Below are 16,115 nucleotides of genomic sequence, written 5' to 3'. Positions count from 1 at the left end.
GGAAATACATTAAAATCATCTAATTTCAACCCCGAAACAAAAACTTTGTTGTGTTGTGTTTCGAACATATTAATTTCCTTTTATATAGTCGACGGAAACATTAACTTGTGTTTCGCCTTTTGAAAATTGAAGATTGTATATGCACCATGAACTTGAAAGACAATCAACAGAAAAGTTATTGTCTATTCAACTTTCCTTGAAACCCTCTTTTTATTTCTCAATATTCATATTCAATACTTTGAAATATTTATTTTGAAGCGTCCAAATCGGGCTTCCCATTTCCAAAACAATTCAATTTTCAGAAATGTGTATTGCTGAATTTCCAGGAGGAAACTTCATTAGCTTTTCTACTGGAAATCGTGAACTATTTAAATTATTCTTGTTGAAAAAATATATGCCAAAAAATCCAGAATTGACGTCAATTATTTTGTTCAAAACATATTTGTTAAGAATGTCGTTAATTATCGAACTCCACAACTGTCACAAATGATTGATAACTAGATGAATTTTAAAATTATAAACCGTAACGTATTTGACATCTATAAAACCGCACCCTGGCACCATAATGGAGATGAAGAAGTACATTTTTATAGACTGGTGAGAGTGTATAATCTCTAACCTTTATTGTAACAAGCAGGAAACTTCTGGAAAACGTTCAGAATATTCCTCAACCATCAAATAGTTCCACACGTGTGATTCCGTTTTAGGAATCACACGTTAAAAGGTAAGACCTCGTTAGTCCTTAGATCGCACAAGTTTCTCAACTTCTGAGAGTTGTCGTTCGTATGGGGGCGACAGCTGATTAACGGAAAAACAGATTTTAAACAGATTTTTTGAACATAGAGAGCAGAAATATCCTCGAGAATTTTGAATAATCCAAGAATAATATTCTCAGAGAAACGAAAAAGAGTTGGAGAGAAAGCTGCAACTGAAGACAATCATGAGCCATTATACAAATATGAACAAAACTTATGAACATACCTACTTTTCGCCTTTTTCTTCAATTACTTATGTTGAACCAAACTCTTTATCCAACCACAGTGAGAAAGTGGAAGAAAATCCCCCATATCGACCATATGATATTTTCTTGTTGAGAAGACTAGTGAATTTCATTAGTTCGGACTTCCATTGCCTAATAAAATGTCTTCTATGAAAGAACAAATGAAAAGCTAGCATATCAATCATAATAAAAAATTAAACTTGAAATGAAAATACAATAAAACGAATATAATAACCAAGACAAACTGAAAATGACTACAGAGTAAAAAGAAATGAAAAAGAATAATAATAAAAATGAGCAAAAATTTGAAACGATTTTAAACCAAGTTTCTTCAAGACGTTTCGATTGTTACTATCCACAATCGCCATCGAGTCATCTTGTTTTATTAGTTTCATTGTATTTTCATTTTTGGTTTCATTTCTTAATATAACTGATATTTCAGCTATTCATTCTACTTTTATTGGTTTTTTCATAGATTTAGATCCATAGTAGAATCATATCAGACAAGAGAATTCCGAACTAATGCAACTCGCCATGAAACATTATCAACCACTTTCAAACAAAGAAGGCTAGTGGTCCATGCAAGTGGAATTTTATATCATCACTCTTTCATATATTACATTGTGAAACGTCCCTAAAAATGATTCAATTCTGTGACGAATGTTTGTTGTACAAACTGAATAGGAAAAAGTGATTTTCATATATTTCAATGTTCATATGAAAGTAGTTGTTTAGAAGTACTTTTTTTCGTGTAATTCGATGTTCATTTGGAAGTAGTTGTTTCAAGAGGATTTTTCCTTCTAATTTGTAACTTTTATGCATTTTGAACTTGATTGACTTTTTCCTTCCTTTGGAAGTTTCCACAATATTTTCTTTTGAAGGTGAGAAAGTAGAAAGTCAATAAACTTTTTTTACAGAATTAATCTCTCCTAAAAACATACCCCTTTCAATTTAAACAGATGAAGAGGGTTTAAAAAACGAACTTTTATTTTTATCTGTTATAAACGCTACTGCCAATGAATCTGTTTCAATTTTTTGAAAATATTAAAAACGTGTTAGGAACCACACGTTAAAAGGTAAGACCTCGTTAATCCCTAGCTCGCACAAGTTTCTACTTCTGAGGGTTGTCGTTCGTAGAGGTGCGACAGCTGGTTAACGGAAAAACAGATTTAAACAGACAGATTTTTAAACAGCATGTCTATTTCACAATATATTTAAACGACACCTTTCACAAAGGCTCGTCACCTTTTAACGTGATTTTGCTTCGCTCACTTTCTATATAAGCCTATATTACAATATCGATACAAAAGGAAACAGCCAGACCATTGAGGGCCTTTCTGATTATAGAGATATTGATATTTCTCGTATATACAATGTGTAAATCGGAAGCCATAGCTGCCGGTTATTTTTGAATTTCATGTAAAGTCAAATGTTATTTAAATTTATTCGGACACCTGATCTGATGGCTCTGCGAGGGAAAGGAATTGCAAATATTTCGCAATCTTCACGTTTATATGTGCATATTGAAAGATATTCATTTTATGAAGGGGTAACAGAGTTTCTTGGTTACTCATTGAGTTTCAAAACACGATCACGATAACATCTCAGTTTTAGATTACATTCGATATCGATCGAAATATTTTTTGAAGAAACTGTGATTAGCAGAACTTGCAACCTTTCGCGTGGATTGCATTCATTGAGAACACTTTTTCTCATCGGGACAGAAATGCAGTATCTCAGTATTTTTTGTTCTGACGAGGAAAAAGCATTCACAATATTATAAAAAAAGTGTGTTCTACAACTTTCGATCGAATGTTGTGTAATACAGGGTGAGTCAACAAGATTCCCTCGGTCTATTGCTATCAGGGAACACAATTTTTTGAATTGCTCAACTTTTTTTTCGTAGTCATATCAATAAATACTGTTTTTCAAAATTATTTTCTCGCATACTGGCTGATTCAGCAGAGCGTGGCCAACCAAAGTTATATATTATTTAAATGGAACAACCAGTATACGAATACGTCATTCGATTTAATATTTTTTAGCTCTCTGAGGAATTTTCGTTTTCGAATCTCCATTACGTCATTGCCAAGTTATTCCAGAAAAACCTATTTTGCAGACAATATTTTTTTAATTCCCCACCCGCATGTCTACAGCAATCAAGCAGATTTTTTCAAGAATAGTTAGTCAACATCACTATGATAATTTCGGGAATCTCAACTTTCGGAAACAATACCTATACATTGTGTCCAAGATAAGAATGAACAGCATGGGTATGAACGGAAAGTAATACGTTGTCGATTGAATTAGAGAAAATTAGCGCATCCATGTGCCTATTAATATGCCATTTAGAAAGTTAAAATATTCCGAGTTGTTTCGGAGATAGATATCCGAGAAAAACCGAAATTTGAGAATTTCGTTTTTATTTTCTTCAAGCTTTATTTTCAATGGAAATGTAAAACAAATAGTACTTCGCCACCACCACTTTTTAAGGACTACACGATAACGTAAGCAGAATTTTTCTGCGACGTTTCGTCTCTTATAACTTTATATTTTTATATGGGCTGAAACTAAAGTATACCCTGTAAACGATTCCATTTTTCATTGTGAATACAGCAACGTATCACACAATATGATTTCATTTCTCGCGCAAAATGAAAAGTGATTAATTAAGCTGCTTTCCTTCAATTTTATGTGCCTAATAATAAGCCTAAATGGCATATAATTAGGCACATGAATGTGCTACTTTTCTCTATTTCAATCGACCCCGTATCACTTACTGTTTTCGATATCACCATGCTATTCTTTCTTATCTTGGACACAGTATATAGGGTGCTCGGTAAAACAGGTCAAGTTTCTTTCTTTTTCAAACAGACATTATTCAACTTTTTGTATTTTTTCATTTGTATGAAATGTTTCAACATTCAACAAAATTTTCATCAGAGGTGTACTATACGAAAAACTGATATTTTACAAATTATACCAAGTTTAAGTAATTGTTGTAACCACAATAAAATGTATTTTCCTACGTTCACTTACTCAAATTTGTTTTTCAAATATTCAAACTAATCGCTAGTACATTTTTCATACCATCTAGTGATAGATCAGCGGTTTCATAGGTAAGAAATGTGTAAAAACCTGAAGAATATTTATACTGCTTTTTATTTGTAAAACCCAGTTATCCACGGCTGACATCAAAAAATGAATCTCTGAATTTGTCAATAACGGCATGTGTTGCAGTTCTTTTCGCATGTAGATTGAATCATTTCCATTATGAATTATGTATTGGAAGATATGGTGCAAATGGTCTATGCTTCGGGGGAAAATGACGGAAACTGCCTCTTTGCATCTAGGATTTACAAAGAGAAGTTCTCCGAAAGAAGACAATCAGATGAAAGGCATTTCAGGCTCCAAAAACAAGATTTGAAAGAACTGGTAATGTCAATCATGAGAAATTCAAACGTGGCTACCCTGTAACAAATGAAGAGAATACATTTTGAATTGCTCTTTACCTTGTTAAAATCCCCATGTGAGTACCCGAGACCTGAGCAGGAAATTAGAATTTTCTCAAACCAGCGTGTCTTGAATGACACGAGCAAGCAAAGTTCATCCTTACCACATGCAGTTGATGCAAGAGTTAAGAGAAAGAGATTTTGAAAAACGTGTTCAATTTTACCAATGGGGCTTAGAAAAGAAAAATCAGAAAAATGATTTTTTCGATTTCGTTGTCTTTCAGATTGCCACACACTTGTTAAAGTGTACGACGGACAGTTTTGAAAGCCATTTTTGTAATAATTTTTTAAAAAATTTCAACTGATCCGTTATGTATTTCGGTTCGTATCGAGGAACTATGAAATAAGCAAATGAATTAACATAACCTCAAGAATTGACTTTTGCCGTCTCCTGATGATGTTAACATGGTTAATGAAATGCACATCGAAATACATCATTTTGTTCTGCTGTAGAAAAAGTTTTTTCAATAAGTTATTTCACATATAGGTCTACTGATACTACATTTCTTGATACAGCCCAAATTTATTTTAGGTGTACTTTTTGTAACCTTCAAGAAATAAGTTTCGAATGTATATCGTTCTGAAGATACGAATATTTTCATCTACAGCACTAACCTGATTCTTTGATTCCTTAGTATCAAAAATTCTTGAGGAGTATTCGTGTCCTATACATAAACATTTTCGAATGTTCATTGAAAAGCAGTGTTACTATTATCCCAAAAAAATATCTATTGTTGATCGATTTTGTTTCTACAGTTCTTCAACAAGTTTGCAGTTGGATCTGCGCCTGTGCTATCGTGTTATAGATATTATAAATAATTTATTATAAGCGTAATTGTCAGAAACGTTCTACTATTTGCATTATTTCCCCAAGGGAATACTGACAGGTGTTTATTTGAGTAGTTAAGTAGGTGAACGATTTGCATGAAATTATATATTAACTGTACTCTGTACAATAACTCGAGATATTCTTGTTAAACACTTTTAATTCCTTTCAATTTGGTTGTTATTTTTTAATTGCAGGAAACAGAAAACATTTTTCGGTTACACAACTGAAATCGAATATTGATCAGTTATTTGTAGGCCAATACAAATATCTGTTATTCAAGGAATTTTCGATGGATTACAGAAAATTCCTTATAACCATAAACGAGAGAAATATTTCTGAAGGGATTCTGAATTTCGACTAAAATATATAAACAGAGAATATTGAAATTCACAATAGTTTGATATTCATGCGTCCAACTAGAATGAAATTGGCGTTGAAGTGAAAGAGCAATTCATTGAATTTCTGAAAAACTCAAATGTCAGATTTGCGAGGATGTTATTGCAAAAAGTAGCAAAAGTCCCAATCAACAAGCTTGGGTGAATGAATTCTCTAATAATTATTCTGTTTTCCTATATTCATTTCTTTCTTTCACTGAAAAAATCAACCAGTGAACCCAGAATCAAATGAGAACAAAAAGAGGATTACATCACGAGTAAGTTTAGCTATATGTGAAAGAATGATTTGCATACCAGGAATCATCAACCTACTGGGAAAATCTACATTGGCTATTAACACGACTTATCTCTATCTCACTATCACAGCCTTGTGAGGCAGTAGTTGGATAGGAAAATCAGTGTTTTTTCAGGTGGCCATCAAAATCACCAGATTCCATACCATTGATTATTTCTTTCGGTCATCTGATATTTTCATTTATCATGCTGAGAAACATGATTCAATATTTTTTTGTTGTGCAGTTTTGTGGACAAAAATAATAGAATAATAAACCTATGACTGACACTCGATTGAATGGATAATCTTTTCAATTGAGTTGTTGTTCGATTCTGGCAGTACGCCTTATTCTAAAGTTGCAATTTCAACATTCCCAGAAAGTGAGAGTATCAAGATTTGATCATAACTGAATACAAAATTAATTAGGAATTAATAGTTTTGTAGTATTATTTTATAAACAGTTTCAGTGACTCCCTTGGTCAATATACTGTGATGAATCTATTTTAACGAATTTCAAACTACAAATCGATGAAAAAGTCAAAATGGTTGATTCGAAAAAACTTTCTGTGAGAAAACAAACGTGGTTGAATAGCTTGGTTCTGAAATAAAATTATCCTTTTATATTGTTTTGAAACATATAAATAACAACTTGTAAACCTACTATAGTCCGTTCATAATTTGTCGATAGCACAAAATGAGGGCCCAAGTCATAAAACGGTCGTAAAACTCGTAAAATCATAGGCGGAGGTTCCTGAGGTGTTTATTCATTAAATATAAAGCTTCAGTTTATATTCGACACTTACCTTGAAAGGGTGAAGTTGTTACGAACGAAAATAATTTTTGGTTTAGTACATTTTTTAATCGCATTTAATTTACGGCTCGTTGGTGTTTCGGCGTCTACGGCAGTAATTAACGTCTCTAATATTTATTTTGCGAATTTTGTGCAGTGCGTGAGTAACTTTTTTTCATATTCCTACAAACATATACGTACCTTTCGTTCCTGCTTGTTTTGTTTGATTGCTTGCGATGGCTTCGTCATCATCATCAACATCATCAAGTTTTACACCGGTACTGTTGCGTACAGTCAGTAAGTCTGTCTATTCACCAAGAGAGAAGACTATTGTTTTGAACGTTCACGATGCTCTGGTTTCTCAGAATCCCACAAACACTGTTCAGAACATAATCAAGAGTTGTGCCAACATGACGGGCGTAGGGGAGTCAACAATATATAGGTTCTTATCAGAAAGAAAAAAAAAAGGTATAGCTAACCCAAATACAAACGAATAGTTAAAGGGGGGGAGAAAACCTATTGAAATTGATGAATTTGCCAAAAATGGTATTCGAAGGAAAATTCACGAATTTTTTTACAAAAAAGAAATACCCAACTTAAACAAAATTTTACAAGAAGTTAGAGACGACCCGGATTTGCCTCATGTCGGACGAACCAAATTGTGGCAAGTTTTAAAAGAATTAAATTTCCGGTGGGAGAAATCAGACCGAAAATCACTTTTGATTGACCGGGAAGAGATAATATGTTGGAGAAGAAAGTATCTAAGATCTATACGAAAATTTCGGGCTGAAGGAAGGCCAATTTACTATCAGGACGAAACATGGGTAAACGCAGGTCATACTCTCACAAAAATTTGGACAGATAAAAATATATCAAGCTCCAGGCAAGCCTTTATGGAAGGTTGGTCCACTGGTATTTCCCCACCCTCTGGTAAAGGCAGTAGATTAATAGTTTCTCACATTGGCAGTGAAAAAGGATTTGCTAAGCATGGTTTGTTGGAATTTGAATCCAAAAGCAAAAAAGACTATCACGAGGAGATGACAGCTGATGTTTTCGAAGAGTATTTTGAGCAGATGATTGAACATATACCACCAAACTCAATTATAGTATTAGATAATGCACCTTATCATTCACGACTAGTTGAAAGACTTCCAACGACTGCGTGGAAGAAACAGGATATCATTGACTGGCTGCGGAATAAGTCCCTGGCTTACGAAGATGGAATGGTTAAAGCAGAACTTTTAAAAATTGCCCGGCAACACAAATCTAAGTTCAAGAAATACGTAGTTGACAAAATGGCGGAAAGACGAAACATCACAGTCCTTAGACTTCCACCCTACCACTGCGAATTAAATCCAATTGAACTCATTTGGGCACAAATGACTTCAATTGGCTAGAAAAAATACGTCATATAAAATACAAGCTGTACGTGAATTGTTATATGAGTCTTTACAACATATTACAGAACAAAATTGGCGAGATGCAGTAAGACATGCAATAGAAGAAGAACAAAAAATGTGGGATCTTGACAATATAATTGATGCGACTGTAGAGACACAACCGCTAATTATTAACCTGCAAGACGACTCGGATTCCGAAGATGATCCTGTTTATTTTGAATTTGAATAGTTTTGTAAGTAATCGTAGTTTATATCATTTAAAAATAGGTATTAATTAAATAAATGTATCTTTTACAAATTGCAAGTAACTTATTATTTTTGAATAAAATAAAGAATTTTTTTTAAAATAAAAATACAGTTTACAGTACCTACAGTTTAAGAATATTAATATATTTATTTATTTAAAGTAACTAATGTTTTAATCATATACTCTACGACACTGGTCACTCATTTCCACTCAAAATACCTACATAATCGGATAAAAAGTTTTATAGCTATATTGTATTTCTTCAGATACAAGGTGGGTTAGTCGAAAACATCTTAAACTGCCAGTTTTAGTTTGGTTTTTGTTATTATATCATATTAGCTGTCCTCTCTGTATTTCAGTTCTCTAATGAGGGTCAAACTTGCAGTGAGCTATCAACAAATTATGAACGGACTATAGTTTTTATAATACACCTAGCACAGGAAGCTCCGTCTAGTAAAATAGTACTGGTCTTTCGTTGTTTATTGGGTTTCAACGCCGCATATGCGCTAGACTATAGTAAACAATCATCATCATCATTTTACTATGACATTGTTTGCTTTTGAAACAAAAACATTCCTCCATTAAGATTTCAGAAATGAATCACGTCTGACCCCTAAAATTGGTTACACAGAAACATTCATATTCATTCATAAATGAGAAATGAATCACCACCAGCTTATGGCTTATTCAGCACCCACCAACCAACAACCTGAGTCAAAAATGAAACTTGTATCTGAACCTTGTATCTGCTATATTTAAATGTTGGTACACCGTGTGCGATCAGTAGAGAGTTAGCGGTTCTAGACCACACAGAGATGTTCATAATGTTAGCAACAAATCATTATCGATGGTAAGTTGGTAAGAAACCAGTTCTCGTACGTACACATTCGTTATTTGAAAAATATGTAAAGGGTTTTTGTTTTGCTTGCGTTTGGTTTATGAATAAGCAATTGATCTGATCTGGGTGGTTGACCATAATGAGAAGATATGTTAAAAATCTACGTAACTTTTTCAATTACCTCAGTCGATAGAGCCTGACAGGAGCGGAGTGGTCGATTGAGATTTTTCAATTGAAACAGAAATATGCAGAAAATTCAAAATCTCAAAACTTGATCTAATGAAAGTAATACCAATTTCATACGGCAGATAAACTCCAGTATCCAATGAAGTTTTTTAAAATAGAATAGAAAATATTACGGACGTACGAAAAGTTCAGTTCAGTTGCCGATAGTGTTCTATTCACCATATAATTGTTAAAGATTTGTTTTTCATCAACCATAAAACCAGATATATTTCAAACCTTGATATTTTCTCACATGCCGTCAAAAGTATTCCTTCCTCAATAATCATTATTAGCAGTCCAGGAGTATTGCATTTTGTTACGTATTCAAAAAACACACTTTAACGGGAGGTTTTTACTTTTTTGAATACAATATAATATATTTTCGACATATTTTTGCATTTCGTTATGATTTTTTTTTTTAGAAAAACCTAGGTTTGATTCCTTTCAATTCACATTGTGAAGATAACAATAATGATTCAGCCATGGTGATGGTTGGAGATCATAGTGAAAAATTTAAAAAATGATGCTTCTCACCTATATTATTTTGGTATGAAATTTATAAAGTTACTGTTTTATTCCTAATATGAAGTAAATACAAACAAATCTGTTAAATTCTGTTTCTTCTCCAACCAGCTGTCGCCCCTAGAAAAAGAAACTTTTTCAAAACGAATTTTGTGCGAGCGAAGGTTAACGGGGTCTTACTTTTTAATTTGCGATTTCTAGCTCGGGCTGAACGATATGCAGTGAAAATCGATCGTTTGGCCATAGGGCTACCACCGTCCACATAGCGAATATGTACTACTATAAATGTAATGGATTCATATTCAAAAATAGAACATAATTTGTTCAACTTTATCAAGAATGAACTTTTTCACCTATCAAATACCCCACTAGGTTGAAAAATGGTGTATTCGATGTGTATTTCTTTATTGTTCTTCAATCAAATAGAACTCCAACAAATTTTTCTGATTCTATTCTCAATATTTTTTTTTAATTTCAGACGATATTGAATTCAATGCACAAATACCAACCAAGGTTTCATTTGGTGAGGGCGAATGATATTCTCAAACTTCCCTACTCAACGTTTCGAACCTACGTCTTCAAGGAAACCGAGTTCATTGCCGTCACCGCTTATCAAAATGAAAAGGTGAGTTTTTATTCAACGTATCCCGATAATAGTAATCCCTAGCAGGAAATGAAGTATATTTATTTGTAAACCAATATACATATATGACTGCACACAAATATTGTTCATGACAAAGAATTGAAGGAAGAATAATCTTTCCTGTTTCACTTCTTCTTGAACTAATTTTTGGTTTCAAGTTTCAATTTTTTTTAAAATATCATAAATACATATGTATTTATGATACATCAAATTTCACAAATTGTTGACAGAAATTCAACGACTTTCAGAAAAAAGTCCTATTTTTTATTTATTTTTCTGAAATTAAGAGAATGTTCTGTGGTAATGAGTTACAATATTTTCTTTCCGCCTAAAATGGCTATTCTTTGTATTCATTGTGATTGTCTCTGTCTATTTCGTATTAGCAATATTTTGTTAATATGGATACACGTTAATCAGGGTATGTTTTTGTCTAATGAAACGTTTTTGGATAATGTTTCTGATGAGCGCCGCTGTAACTGCACATCTACAGTGTGACCCACGCCCCTAAAATTTGAAGTTGTAAATCGATTTTAATATTTTTTTTTAAATGTCAAGTACTAAAAGGTCTACCTTGGGACAAAATTTGAAATGTTTATTAAAGTTTCAGGGCATACTACGATATTTTTTCTTAGTCGAAAATCGGGATTTTTTATTAGCAATTTTGTTATTGAAAAAATCACTACGCCACTGGATTCAGAGTGCCTCTAAACAGGTGTGACCAAAATTTCATGAAAAAATATTCATTATTAACAAAGTTATGACAACTCAAAAATTCGAAAACTCACACAGCTAACAGTCACAAAAAACACCCTATATCAACAGATATAGCCATGAGAATATTTTTTTATGATTTCAACAATAAAGTGACGCTAGATGAAAAAAAACAAATAGCGTAAATATTTTTAATGAAAATAACGGAATTACATTCACACAATTCAACTAACAATGAAGCAAAAAATTTCAATAAACGTAACTAATAACTAATTATTGAAATGTTTCGATTCAGTGCAACAATTAATTCTAACTCATATTCTAGTAGCCTCTACTAATCCACCACGTATTTCGATACATGTGTCGTAGCGCTTACGAATGTTTCTGATTACGTTCCATAGTTCTTGAGGGCTAATATCTGCACATACCTGTCGAATTCTTGCACAAAGTTCATTTCTATCTCTTGAGCGGTTTTTGTAAACCTTTTGTGTGAGAAGTCCCCAGAGAAAAAAAACCAAAACTGTGAGGTCTGGAGATCAGGGTGGCCACTCTATAAACGGACTACCACGGCCTATCCATCGGTTTGGAAAATGTTCGTTAAGCCATTGCCTCACAGCTCTGGCATAATGAACTGAACACCCATCTAACTGGACAATTAAATTTGATCGTTCATTGATTGGCAGCTCGTGAATAGCATCCCAAAACTCTGCGTTTAAAAATTCTAGAAACCTCTACGCATTAATGTTTTCCTCAAAAAAGAAAAGACCAATAATTCGTTCGTTCAATATCCCACACCAGACTTTGATTTTTTGGAAATACTGGCTTTTACAGTTTATTACCCAGTTAGGATTATTCGCTGCCCATTCCTGTCATTCCTGTTTCGTCTTTGTACAGGATTACTTTTTAACATTATTTTTGATACTGCACCAGTTTCATTGAATATTTTATTTATTTTATTTACCGTACCGCAGCTAATACGAGAACGATCTGGATGTCTCTCATTAAATACTCTACAAACCTCTCTAGCACTTCTAACGTCATCTCCCGAAAGGCGTACAATTTCAATTTTCTCTCTTACGCTCAATCTTGCAGCCATGACACAAAATAATTCAAAGAACTGTAAGGTGAATATTGTTGACAATAGTACACTTGAATCTTTCACAAGTGTCAAACTGTAATATCATTTCCATGGCAACTAAGATTTAAATTGAAATATTAGGTCTTAGTTTTAGTTAATTTGCGTGAAAACTTGAATATAATTCCGTTATTTTCATTAAAAATATTTACGCTATTTGTTTTCTTATTCATCTGGCGGCACTTTATTGTTGAAATCATAAAAAAATATTCTCATGGCTATATCTGTTGATATAGGGTGTTTTTTGTAACTGTTAGCTGTGTGAGTTTTCGAATTTTTGAGTTGTCATAACTTTGTTGATAATGAATATTTTTTCATGAAATTTTGGTCACACCTGTTTAGAGGCACTCTGAATCCAGTGGCGTAGTGATTTTTTCAATTGAAATTCAATTAAAAAATCGCGAATAAAAAATCCCGATTTTCGACTAAGAAAAAAATATCGTAGTATGCCCTGAAAATTTAATAAACATTTCAAATTTTGTCCCAAGGTAGACCTTTTAGTACTTGACATTTCAAAAGAAAACTATCAAAATCGGTTTACAACTTCAAATTTTAGGGGCGTGTTTCCATTAAAAATGGGTCACACTGTATATATTTTAATTTTTTTTTCATTCTATTCTACTTCCCAATGAACATATCGGATGTTCGATGTGAGTTTCAATTTGAAAATAACGTATCTGGAACTATATAAGAAGTTGTAAAAATTATATTATCAGTGACTAACTGGTCGTTCACAATTTAACCAATGCTTATGTTTGTTGCTCTCGACGTGAAAAATGTCTCCTGTAAAACTGCTTTTGAAAACTTGTTTATAAGGTGTGACGGGTAATAATCTTTAAATAAACACTAACATTACTATACGATCTATATAATAATAATTGCAGTTTATTTCTGTAAAAGTTAATAATTACAGTTGATTACGGCTCCACATCAAGATTAATTATTTTAGCGCACCGTATAGACGTTCGCACTTGTCGTGTCACACATTCACAGAAACAACTTATTATTCTTAATGTTACTTTCAATTTATCTATTGCAGAACAATATTTTATCTCGTACCTATATTAATATGAGTTATGAGTGTATATTACCAACGATAATAGTTTTTGCTGTTACATGCGAGTATTAATACTTTCAACAACAAGTATGTAAGATTGCATTATTGACTTCACGGTTGATGTTTGGAGTAGCCATCTTTGCAGACTAATCTATTAAAAAACTGCCACCTATTTGAAGTATTTTCAGAGATATACTGAAATGATATTTTGGATTGAGATTCAACAGGACACAAAGCCTCTTGAATGTTGATGGCAACTTCATCTATATATACAGACCAGTACTTCAAATATTCATTTTGGTATCTAGGTTATCGATATTTCAAAATATATTTCATCACATTTTCGAAATTTATCATCTCTGATAATTTATGTGTTTATTATAAGAAAAATGTTAATTCTTGTGAAATTTTCAGCTGGTAATATGTTCTCTTCTAGAAGTCGTTAAAAATCCTGGATTATATGTACGAATAACAACAAAATATACTGAATACGTACTTACATCTTCATTTGCAAATGGTCTAACATAATTTACTTGGATTTATCACCGAGATTCAAATTGTCAATTTCATTTATTTCTGAAAACACATTCGTAGGTACATTTGGATGAATTTTCAGTCTTCTTCAAGCAAAACATCTACTTTCAACTATGACTCTGAGATCTGATATTCAATTTTGCCAACTATACAAATAGTAGCATTCAGCCTCCTAGTGTTACGCTTTCAGTCCTGCAGATTCGAATAAACGAACTGTCACAGAGCCCTGTTTTGTAAATGAAAACAATTCTGATAGGAATTATTAGTTCAATACTTTTTATTGGTAATATATGAGCTGAAGGATATTGGGAAACATTATGTAATCAAAAGTTCAAGTCTCGAGTAAGTTTTTGTAAGGTTTTTCTATAACAGCAGCAGTTTGAAGTATAAGTGGAGAATCATTTGGTACATAATTTTGTACTCTCGAAAGATCAAGGATCAAGAAAGGAGTGTATCTTTCCAATACCTAGGAAAATTAACCTCTGTATCACTTGTTTAACTGAAACACATAAATCTATCAAAAATACCTTTCTGAGGACCTCAACATAAGTTAGTTATACTCTGCAATGGTTACAGTCTTTTCACGTTTGCCTAAGAATGGAGTAACTGTCGATTACATTATCCTCAAAACTGTTAGAAAAAGCGTAACATGCAATCTTTCCAGTGATGAATAGGTCACCTTTCGTGACTACATTTGTTATTTCTTTGTAAAACTCTTGAATAATTAATTGTTTATCTTGTTAGGAATCACACGTTAAAGTGTAAGACCTCGTTAGTCCTTAGCTCGCACAAGTTTAGACTTCTGAGGGTTGTCGTTCGTAGGGGTGCGATAGCTGGTTAACGGAAAAACATATTCCAAACTTAACATTTTTTTTTATCTTTACTAATATAAATGTGAAAGTTTGTGAGGATGTATGTATGTATGTGTGTATGTTTGTGGCTCTTTCACGCCTTAACGACTGAACGGATTTACATAGGCTACATATGCTAAAATTTACTGAGGTTTAGTGTAATTTCGGTCATAATATAACGATAAGTATTAAGTAAGTCGAAAAAATTCTTGCACCCTGAGAGCTATCTTGGCGTGCGCTGCCCATACCGTTGGAGTTACATGCAGATAATGTACCGTAAGACTGTATATCTTAAATAGTTCTAAATTGAAGTTCGCGATAGAATAAATATATAGCCATGGATACAATTGAATTGGATACTTTTTCACAATGTACATTTTAGAATATCTGTCGAATTCTTATGAAAATTGATACAATTGTTTGAAAGTTATCACGTAGTGAGCCATTATGCGTCGCGTTTACTGTAAGACGACGGGGGACGATGTGCAGGGGTGGAGGGGCGGTCTAAGCAATGAAGCGCCATCACCGAGAACGCGACCCGAATACGGGCAGACGCGTGAGGGCAGACGTCGCTGACGGTTGTGTTAGTTTTATTAATTTCTTTATAGGTAACATAATTCGATTCTCGAAGCTATTCATTACTTAGTGCGGTTGGCATATTTTTCAGTTACTGTATTTTTATAGTGAAAACGTACAGCAGAAGCTACTAAACCTAGAGCATAAAAAAGGGAATTAGGAATTTCCAACCCGTAGGGGGAAAAGTAGGGGTTCAAAGATTGTTTGAATTTCGTCAGTTTTGAAGTTGGAAACCTGAGGTTATCGGTTATTAAAAAAAATATTGTAACTATTTATCTGTCACGAAACTCAATGTGACAAACCAAATTCTACGCGGGCAAAGCCGCGGGCAACAACTAGTCATCTATAGTTTATTCAATATTATAAAATTCAGCTATTGTCATGTGAAATGTCATGACACAAAAGTTAAAAAAGTTTTCTGGTCGAATGTGTACATTGCAAACTGAGGCGTGCGATCTAGTCAATGTGTCTAACGTAATGCATAATTTGTGGTACCAGTATGATGGTGTCCCTCATTCAACAAGGAAAGTTGAAAAATATCTTACGGAAATATTAGCCGTCTCGGTCTCCTGATTT

At 33.1% G+C, this 16,115-nt stretch overlaps 1 protein-coding gene across 7 annotated transcripts in view; it reads left to right on the top strand.

The window, feature by feature from the left end:
• Nucleotides 1–16,115, top strand: part of LOC111505585 (T-box transcription factor bifid) — a 658,624-nt gene that overhangs the window by 624,225 nt on the left and 18,284 nt on the right. For all 7 annotated transcript variants that reach the window (XM_074170651.1, XM_074170650.1, XM_074170655.1 and 4 more), the window contains one exon: nt 10,511–10,657. In XM_074170651.1, the coding sequence (XP_074026752.1) occupies nt 10,511–10,657 (147 nt within the window). The remainder of the gene's footprint in view (nt 1–10,510; nt 10,658–16,115) is intronic.

Source organism: Leptinotarsa decemlineata, unplaced genomic scaffold (genome assembly GCF_025532065.1).
Source record: "Leptinotarsa decemlineata unplaced genomic scaffold, Ldec_3_MD MMD2_P_RNA_scaffold_9, whole genome shotgun sequence".
Lineage (NCBI taxonomy): Eukaryota > Metazoa > Arthropoda > Insecta > Coleoptera > Chrysomelidae > Leptinotarsa > Leptinotarsa decemlineata.
The sequence above is the reverse complement of the archived record's forward strand: the minus strand, read 5'-3'. Positions and strand labels throughout refer to the sequence as shown.